Consider the following 10,635-nt stretch of genomic DNA (forward strand, 5'->3'; position numbering starts at 1 on the left):
AAATTGTAAGTAGGGTAGAACTGCAATAATTACAGGAAGAGACTATTTTCTTTCCATAGACTGGAATATTATGAATTATTAAGCATTTTTGCCTTGAAAAGTTTTTTATATGTATGATATAGTGTAAGTTGAGCATCCCTAACCGAAAAGTTAAAAATTTTAAGTGCTCCAGATTCAGAAACATTTTGAGTACCAATGTGATGTCACAAGTGGAAAATTTTACATCTTGATCTTACATAATGGGTTGCAGGCAAAATGCAGGTACTCAACACAGTTTATTCAGCATCCTCAAGGGAAAAAAGACCCTCCCAGCTCCCTTCATCTGTAATATATCTTTTCTGTGCACTCCCAGATTATTCTCTGCAAACATGCCCACAAAGGGTAATACAATGACACAGTGGCAGGTCAGATGTGCCAATGGCAAGTTTCCGTGATGTCCCACATAGGGCCAAGACTGATGTGCATTACTGTTTTTTGCTTATTGCCTGCTTGGTCTAGTGGTTAAGATAAAAAAAACAAAAAACAAAACAAAGAAAATGTCATAAAGGCCTGCAGTAACAGTGATAAGAAAAAGAGAAATCATTTAAAGGTTTATATATAACACAGAAAGTCAAGCTGTTGGAGAAACTGGATAATGGTATAAGTGTGAAAGGTCTTAAAGAAGTGTATGCTGTTAGAATGACTGCCAGATATGACCTAAAGAAACAAATGGATAAACTGTTTGAGTTCTATGCTGAAAGTGATGAATAGAAGCTAATGAAAAATAGAAAAACACTGCATAACATTTTTTTAAAAAAAGAAAGAAATAATGGGTCCATCTGCTTTGCAGTGAACACATGTCACTTAATAGTATACTGATCAGGAAACAAGTGAAGATGTATCACAATGAAATGAAAATTGAAAGGAACTGTCAATATTTAACAGGCTGGTTGCAGAAATTTAAGAAGAAAATGACATTAAAATTTTTAAGATTTATAGTAATTGAGCATCTGCTGATCATGAAGCATTGGAGAAATTCATTGATGAGTTTGCCAAGGTCATTGCTGATGAAAATCTGATGCCAGAACAAATCGATAATGCTGATTAAACATCATTGTTTTGGCATTATTGCCTCAGAAAGACACTGACTACAGGTGATGAAGCAGCCCCTGTGGGAATTAAGGATGCCAAGGACAGAAAACAACTATGCTGGGCTGTGCTAGTGCAGCAGGCGCATGTAAGTGTAAATGTGCTGTCATAGGTAAAACCTTATGTCTTCAGTTTTCAAGGAGTGAATTTCTTACCAGTTCATTATTATGCTAACAAAGAGGCCTGAATCACCAGGCACATTTTTTTTTTTTTTCCAATTGGTCCCACAAACATTTTACATCAGCAGCTCGTGCTCACTGCAGGGAATCCGGATTGGATGATGATTGAAATATCCTGTTACTCCTTGACAACTCTTCTGTTAATCCTCCAGCTGCAATTTTCATCAAAAATAATGTTTATGCCATATAATTTCCCCTAAATGTGACTTCATTAATTCAGCCATGTGACTGCGATGAGAATATCCTTAGATCAATGAAGAGTAAATATAAAAACACTTTTTAAAATATTTTTAATTTTTATTTTAGTTTTGGGGGTACATGTGCATGTTTGTTATGTGGGTAAACTTGTGTCTTGGGTGTTTGTTGTACAGATTATTTCACCACCAAGGTACTAAGCCTAGTACCCAATAGTTATTTTTTCTGCTTCTCTTCCTCCTCTCACCCGTCACCCTCAAGCAAACGCCATTATCTGTTGTTCCTATCTTTGTGTCCATGAGTTCTCATCATTTAACTCCCACTTCTAAGTGAAAACACGCAGTATTTGATTTTCCGTTCGTGTGTCAATTAGCTAAGGATAATGGCCTCCAGCTCCATCCATGTCCCTGCAAAAGATGTGTTTTATATATATATATATATATATAGCTACATAGTACTCCATGATGTATATATACCACATTTTCTTTATCCAATCTGTCACTCATGGGTGTTTGGTTAATTCCATGTCTTTGCTATATTGTGAACAGTGCTGCACTGAACATTCATGTGCATTTGTCTTTATGGTAAAACGATTTATATTCCTCTGCGTATATACCCAGTAATGGGATTGCTGGGTCGAATGGTATCTCTGTTTTCAGTTCTTTGAGGAATTGCCACACTGCTTTCCACAATGGTTGAGCTAATTTACATTCATACACCAACAGTGTATAAATGTTCTTCTTTCTCTACAAGCTCACCAGCATCTGGTTTTTTTTTGACTTTTTAGTAATAGCCATTCTGACTGGTGTGATATGGTATCTCATTGTGATTTTGATTCACATTTCTCTAATGATTAGTGATACTGAGCTTTATTTTCATGTTTGTTGTCCACATGTATGTCTTTAGAAAAGTGTCTGTTCATGTCCTTTGCTTACCTTTTAATGAAGTTGTTTGTTTTATTCTTGTAAATTTAAAAACACTTTCTTGAACAGCGTGCTAGCAGCAGTGAACAGAAGCATAGACGTGGATTTTTTTTTTTTTTATAGTTGCAGTCTTGCTCTGTGCCCAGGCTGGAGTACAGTGGCACAATCATGGCACACTGCACCCTTGAACTTCTAGGCTCAAGTAATCCTCCCACTTTTCCTGAGTAGCTGGGAGTACAGGCATATGTCACTATACCCACCTAATTAAAAAAAATTTTTTTATAGACAGGAGTCTCGCTATGTTGCCTAGGCTGGTCTTGAACTCCTGGCCTCAAGCAATTCACCTGCCTCATCCTTCTGAGTCACTGGGATTATAGATGGAAGGTTTTCAAAAGGAGTTTATTATGAAGAATGCCGTATATGCTGTTGCCAGTGCTTGCAACATAGTTACTAAAGACATGGTTGTACATGCCTGGCACAACCTCTGGCCTGTGATGCTGTTCAATGATGATGATAAAACAAGGTGGTGACTTTGTAGGATTCCATATGTCAAGTGAGAAAAAATTATGTCTGACCTCCCAAAATATGCAAAATGTATACTTCCAGAGTCTGTCAGTAAGCTGGAAGAAGTGGATGTTGAAGTTTGTATTTATTTATTTATTTATTTATTTATTTATTTATTTATTTATTTATTATTTGAGATGGGTCTCACTCTGTCACCCAGGCTGGAGAGCAGTGGTGCAATCTCAGCTCACTGCAACGTTTGCCTCCCAGACTCAAGCCATCCTGCCACCTCAGCCTCCTGAGTGGCTGGGACCACAGGCATGTACCACCATGCCCAGCTAATTGTTTGTATTTTTGGTAAAGATGGGGTTTTGCCATGTGGACCAGGCTGATATTGAACTCCTGAGCTCAAGCAATTTGTCCACCTTGGCCCCCAAAGTGGTGGGATTACAGGTGTGAGCCATGGCGCCAGGCCAATTGACATTTTTAACATCAATAATGAGGCTCCAGCTGTTCATTAATCAACAGATGATGAAATAGACAAAATGGTTCTGATTCAAGGTGATCATGACAGTAATGACGATGAAGATGGTGTTGTAACACTGCAGAAAAAATGCCTATATATATGGTAAAAATGTGTGATGGGCTTGTTGAAAATCTATAGTTTTTATGAAGCAAAATAAAATTCCTTTTTTTACCGTATAAGAATGGAGCAGCACACATTCATAACAGAGCAAGAAATCATGTCAGTTATAAAATTAAAGAGAAATTTCTATGACAAAAACCATTATTAATGAAGCAGATGACTCTAGAGGAAACATTTTAAAAAGCTGGCCAGCAAAATGCCTCCGTATCCTTAGCATACCCACTTCCTGGTCCCTTAACTGTTTCTGATGTTTAATCTCACTTAGAAAAATAAAGTACAGCTTACTGTAACCTCTTAATCAAAATATAGCATCATAGGTGGATACTGAAAATTGTTAGTTGTTGCTGTCGTTTAAGAGCTAATGCAGGTACTCTGGGGGTGCTACCGTGCTGTTACCCTGAACACATTTTTTCACTGTATTAATGGTATGTCTTTTTTTTTTTTAAACTGTTAAGTACTTATGGGTAAATAAATGTTAAAAAATGATTGCTTATTGGTAGCATATAAATTCAGAGTTGGGAATGATAGTGATGCCAAACAATCACAAATAAGTGACTGAAATAGTGACACATTTGCTTTCTGGTGGTTCCATGTACACAGACTTTTATGCACAAAATTATTTAAAGTGTTGTGTAAAATTACCTCAGGCTATGTGTATAAGGTGTACATGAAACATAAATGATTTTCATGTTTAGACTCAGGTTTAATCTCCAAGATATCTCATTGTGTACATATGCAAATATTCCAAAATCTGAAAAAAATCCAGAATCTGAAACTTCTGATCCCAAGCATTTTTGGTAAGAAATACTCAACCTGGATTAAGTCAGGGGTTGGGGAAGGAGCATACAATGATATAAAATTATTTATTTTAGATACTGGCAGGAAATATACTGTAATATTTAGAATGTTTGTCTTTGGAACGATAGATTTAGTTTTTTTCTTTCAGTTTTGGTGAATTTTTTAGTTATCTGTCTGTGCATATTATTTTCTGTTCATAAGCAAAAAAAGTTATTACCATTGCTTCATATCAAACTAAAAATGGAGGTAATAGTCAAGCTAAATATACTTTCCCCTCTTCTTTTCTGTTTATTTAGTTAGTGACCCCTCATAGTTTTCATTAAGCAAAATAAAATTCCTATTTTTGGTATACAAGAATTGAGAAATTACTCTATTTATGAATATACAAAGCATTTTTTTGTTTAATGTATATCTAACCTAAATTTTGGAATTATATGTAGAGTACTCTAAATGTACAACAGTAGTTGTTTAAGTACCTATATCTATAAGTAGTCGGGTGTTAACAATTAGTAGGGAGGCAAGAAAAATAAAAATTATAATAAGCAGTGAATGGCACTTATTAATCATGTACTGTTTATCTGGAAAAAGGGAAAGATACTGTCTATCCTCAGCTATATAGCTAAAAATATATTTTATGAGGATATAAATGAGGAAATGAAGAAAGCACTTGGTAAACTATAAAGTATTAAACAAATGTAAAATAATATGTTTGAATGATCTTGTAATTGATTATCCTTAACTTTTTTATTTTATTCTTTACTAGATTGCTATGAAGAACTGTAACACACCTTTATTAAGAGCTTACTATGGTTCCTTGGAAGACAAGAGGTCTTTGTCACTCAACTGTTATTAAAAACTAAGATTATTCTCCTCTTCCTGATCATAACTGATTTTAAATACTCTAGTTGTATTCTATGGAACAATTACTTGAGTTTTGGTTAACAGAATCTTTAACCTATTCATCAAAATTCTAATTGTACATTTCATGTTATAAGTACAATAAATAGGGTAACAACACATTGATTATTTGTGTTAAAAGACAATTAGAATAGCATGAGAACTTGAAATCCATGCACAATTTTAATATTTCTTTTTAAAGCCATTCTCCATGGAAAGACTTGCAAATAATAAAAATATATTTCTTCATTTTGTTAAATCATGAAGGGTCTAATGTAACAAAAAATAATAGATATAAATATTGAATACAATCTAAATACTGTTTAATTTTAACACTATTAAATTATTAGCAGTAGTTGTGGACTGAAGAACTACTGGTTCAGTCCAGACCTTGGTTCTGAACTTAAAAGATTTCTGATACCTAAGAACTATTCTTCTATTAATTGAAGAAATATACCCTGTGTGAGGTCACACATTGAAGTTAATAATAAAACTGGCTTAATTACAAACAAAATATAGAATGGAATGAAGGAAAAGTTGAGGAAAATATATGTTACCAGATTTCTGGTTTGCATAATCACTGCACTTTACCACTGATAATTGTGAGGTTCCTGTTACGCTGTCTACATATGTATTCAGTGACCGTTGCCTCTACTGAAGGCAGGGATCATATGTTATTCTTCTCTGAATCTCTTCACCTAGCGAAGTGCTTGATACATGGTGTAAGTTAATGTTTATTGAATGAATGAGCATGAAGCTAGAATTTTTATAACAGTTCTTTAGAGATATATTTTTTACCCACAGGCACATCAGTATATGTAATTTGTGAGCTCTATTAGCAGATGTAGAATTGTTCTTGGGGTCCTGATGCTGTTTTAGACTAGTCCTGACTGATGTTAGTTGTTGCTGTCGTTTAAGAGCTAATGCAGTTTAAATATGAAATAGTCACAGCTCTAACTTAAGTAAATTTAAGTATTTGTTGCTTAATTAGTTATTTCAAAATAACTTTGAACAAAAATTTGCTATCATCAACTGTGATTCAAATTATAAACTAAAATAACTCTTTGACTTATTGTCTATAATGTTCTTCTTTTGGCCTTAATATTAGGTTTGGAATCATACTTGAAAAGATTAAAACAGTAATTAATGATGATGCAAGATACATGAAAGGATGCCTGAACATGAGGACTCAGAAGTGCTATGCAGTGAGGTCTAACATAAATGAATTTCTTGACATAGCAAGAAGAACATACACAGAGATTGTAGATGACATAGCAGGTAGTTTATTTATTTCATAATGTTTTTCTGTTTTGTAGGGATGAAACAGCCCTTTCAGGACATGCTGTCCTTTTTTGCTGCTGATGACTAGCCATACATATTTTACATTTATTTTTTGTTACCAAAACATAAGTTTAGCATGTAGTGCCATTTAAGGAAACAGCATATGTGGCAGCCTTCATACTAAACTCCTTTTGAAAACCTTCCATTGCCAAGTGTAGTAGCTCAAGCCTGTAATCCCAGCACTTTGGGAGGCCAAGGAGGGCTGATAGCTTGAGTTCAGGAGTTTGAAACTAGCCTTGGCAATACAGCTAGTCTTTTGTAGAGACAAAACGTTGTCTCTACAAAAACTGAAAAAATTTGTCAGTCATGGTGATGTATGCCTGTCGTCCTAGCTACTCAGGAGGTTAAGGTAGGAGGATCACTTGAGCCCAGGAGGTTGAGATTGCAGTAAGTTATGATTGTGCCACTGTGCTCAGGCTGGGCGACAGAGTGAGATCCTGTCTCAAAAAAAAAAAAAAAATATTAAAAAAAAAAAAAAAAAAAAAAATTATTAGAGTTTGAAAGAGCAACAAGACCTCTTATTTATGTATAAAACAATAAGAATTTAAAAACCATATGACTTTAAAACAGAGTGGTTTTCTCATTAAAATCTATTTATTTTGCTTTGTTTTTGTTTTTCTTATTTCTGGTCACCAGGAATGATATCACAACTTGGAGAAAAATATAGTCTTCCTTTAAGGACAAGTTTTAGCTCTGCTCGAGGATTTTTCATCCAGATGACTACAGACTGTTTAGCCCTACCTAATGATCAACTTCCTTCAGAATTTATTAAGGTTCATTTTAGAGTGGTTAGGAAATTGTTGTTGCTGATTTTATAGAATTACATCTACGTATTTTTGGGACTTCTTGAGTTTTACAAGCCAAATTTCTGAATGTTCGATATCTTCTCCTATTCCTACCCACCTACCTAATAAATATACTAATGTAAGAGTGATTTATAAGCTTTTGCAGAAATATCAAACTCAGTGTTTTCCACAGTTCTGGGAGCCTGGTGTAAGAAAAAAAGGAAAATGAAGAAAGAACATCCAAAAGCTGTTTATGAAAAAAGAAATTAGGAAAATACCACACCATTTGCCTGCTAAAAGTTTAAAAAGTCCTGAAGTAAAGAAATCTACTTAACTTTAAAAAAATCTAATATTTCCAAACCTTTGTACCACAGGAATATTTTTTCCTATATAGCTCCTTTACAATATACCAGTTTGGGAAAGTCTAACCCACTCTAACCTTTGTGCTGTCTGCTTCCTGGGGGTACTTTTTGATAAGAACAAACCATTTAGCTTTCAGGCTTTTAGAGCTTGAGTAAGATTAGAGATTTGAGTTGAGGTTCAGATATAGGACAAGAGCTGCAACAGGGGTCGGAGATAGAGTGAGGATCTCTGATGTCCATCATGCATGTTACTTGGTAATAAGATGTAGTGTTTTTAACATTTTAAGAACTATCAGAATAGTCATCCCAGATGAACTAGGTCAAAATATCCTGCTTTAAAAAAATGAATGTATGGGTTAAAAAAAATTTGGCTTTATCCTTTGAAGTGATCTTCCTTTTATGTTTCACAAATGTTATTTAGAACTTTCTTTGTGATACCGTATCTCAAAGATTAAAATGATTAACTTAAATATCCATATTTCTGTTCTTTAAAATCTTATGTTATATTTCATAGTAGTGTGCACTTATCTTGACATTTGTTTTTTAATCTCCCAGCAGATTTCTAAAGTGAAAAATTCTTATAGCTTTACATCAGCAGATTTAATTAAAATGAATGAAAGATGCCAAGAATCTTTGAGAGAAATCTATCACATGACTTATATGTAAGAGCATTTGAAATATTTGAATATTGAATTAAATTGGTTTAATTTGAGAAACTGTTACAATTGTATTAGTTTAATTGTTATCTAATTACAGACAATTGTAGAATTAATTATGTTAGCAAAGGAAGTCTGTCTTTGTGATTAGAATCACTGAGCCTCACAGAAGCTTCGGGGAAGATCTAATTGCAAACAAATACTATTATAATTGATATTTCTGTAATATGCATTCTACTATGATGTAGAACTTGGCACATCATGGGCTTACCTGGGCTTCATTCAGTTTATTCTTTTTCTATGGTCTGTAAGTCCTCAGCTCCTTATACCTTGATAGTAATAATTGAATAGCAATATCACAATAGTGTCAGTTCTTTTGCTGGTCATGAAATAGCAATACAGCCAGAAAGAAGAAGTAGAAGATTTAGAACACTTATTAGGCTGAGGTAATAAAGAGAAAAGTTGGGCTTTCAAGACAATTTCAAGGCATATACCACAAACATTTTAATATATAGTAAGTTTTGGGTACATATTTATCTTTACAAGAGAAAAACTTTTTGCACTATATCACAGTATAACTCTGCCTTATAAAAAAAATTTTATTATTCAGATACTGTGTCTGTGTGCACGTGTGTGATGAGAGAACAAGTGCGAAACAGAAAGAAAAAATGGGTGAGAGAGAAAATGCATATAGCTTTTGTGTTGAACTTAACATTTGCAAATTCATAAAGTGATTAGCAAATGGGATGTTTCCAAATATAATGAGGGCTTGATTTGACCTATATCAAATATTTTAATAATAAAAACTTATTTTATTAGTATCACATAAAAGCAGTTATTTCAAAAATGTGATGTTAATACACCAGAAGATAGATTCTTTGCCACTAAGTAGATGTGATCTTGAGTAAAAACTTCAATTTCCTCATCTCTAAAATGAGACAATCAAACAATAGGCTTTATGTATAGTGTATAACTCAGGTGTGAATATTATTTTACTTCAGGCAGTGAATTTAATATTATTTTACACTTACAATGTATGTCCCTTTTGAAAAAACATTACATGTCTTACCAAACATGTGTTTTCAGGATAGTGTGCAAACTGCTTAGTGAGATTTATGAACATATTCATTGCTTATATAAACTATCTGACACTGTGTCAATGCTGGATATGCTACTGTCATTTGCTCATGCCTGCACTCTTTCTGACTATGGTAAGTTGCTTTCTTTGGAATAAACATATTGCATACTTAAATTTGTATTCCTTTCAAACAATTTGATATAATAGTTATGCCATTTAAAATTTTTAACTTGAAATAGAGTCTCTTGCCTCTGGTCCTAGACAAAGACACAAAATAAAGAAAGTGAGATTACCCTTAAAATTTTTTTTGAAGTAAAAAATTTTTCTCTCAAAAATTGGCAAACCAAAAAGAAAAAATTGCAAGAAACTATAGATTCCCCGAATAAGAAAGACTGCAAGAGCTGTCTCCTTGGTAAAAATGACTATGATCTAAATTTATAAAGTTCAAATCTGAATACTTATTAGAAGCAGTATGATAAATATTAATAGAGAGAAATGCATCTCCAGAGTGATGCATTTTAATCCACTAGCTCCTTAGATGTGAACATACCAAAATTAGGAATTATGTAATTTATTTTTATATCCCAAATCTATACAAAGGTCATGAATATAAATGTTAAGTAATTTTCTCATGTTAAATGAATACTTCGAGTTAGTGCTTTGACATTTCTTATCTAACTTACCAGTTATTACCATACTCCAGTATGCAAATTTACTGGACTAGTATGTGATAATTATGGTTGAATAATTGTAGACTTCATTACATTAAAAACATTGAAATTTCTGATGTAAATCAGCAGTAAAATTCATAAAATGTTATGTTAATTTAGTTTTATGGGAAGTATCTAAAGATTTTTTCATATTTCTTATGGAAATATTAACTTTTTCTATTGGTATTTTATAGGCCAAAACTTTTCAAACTTTTATATCTCCTTTGGGTCAAAACTGTACTTTAGGGGTCAGATATTCCAATGGTAGTTTTTTTTTTAAACTATTAAGAGATTTAGTATTGCTTCATTTTAGTTTGAGAAGGATCATTCTGAAACTCCGTATCTATAAAGAATGAATTTTTGAAAATACTTAAAATTTTTTTTCTAACTTCACTTTTATGATGAATGTTTTCAAGTTTATCTATGCATTTTA

At 33.1% G+C, this 10,635-nt stretch overlaps 1 protein-coding gene across 1 annotated transcript in view; it reads left to right on the plus strand.

Moving 5' to 3' along the window:
• The window catches only part of MSH4 (mutS homolog 4), a 147,471-nt gene that overhangs the window by 107,780 nt on the left and 29,056 nt on the right, over window positions 1-10,635 (plus strand). Inside the window, 5 exon segments of the mRNA XM_011977988.1 lie at window positions 5,137-5,201; window positions 6,379-6,548; window positions 7,248-7,384; window positions 8,317-8,420; window positions 9,501-9,625. Of these exon segments, the coding sequence (XP_011833378.1) occupies window positions 5,137-5,201; window positions 6,379-6,548; window positions 7,248-7,384; window positions 8,317-8,420; window positions 9,501-9,625 (601 nt within the window).

Source organism: Mandrillus leucophaeus, unplaced genomic scaffold, assembly GCF_000951045.1.
Source record: "Mandrillus leucophaeus isolate KB7577 unplaced genomic scaffold, Mleu.le_1.0 Scaffold103, whole genome shotgun sequence".
Taxonomy (NCBI): domain Eukaryota; kingdom Metazoa; phylum Chordata; class Mammalia; order Primates; family Cercopithecidae; genus Mandrillus; species Mandrillus leucophaeus.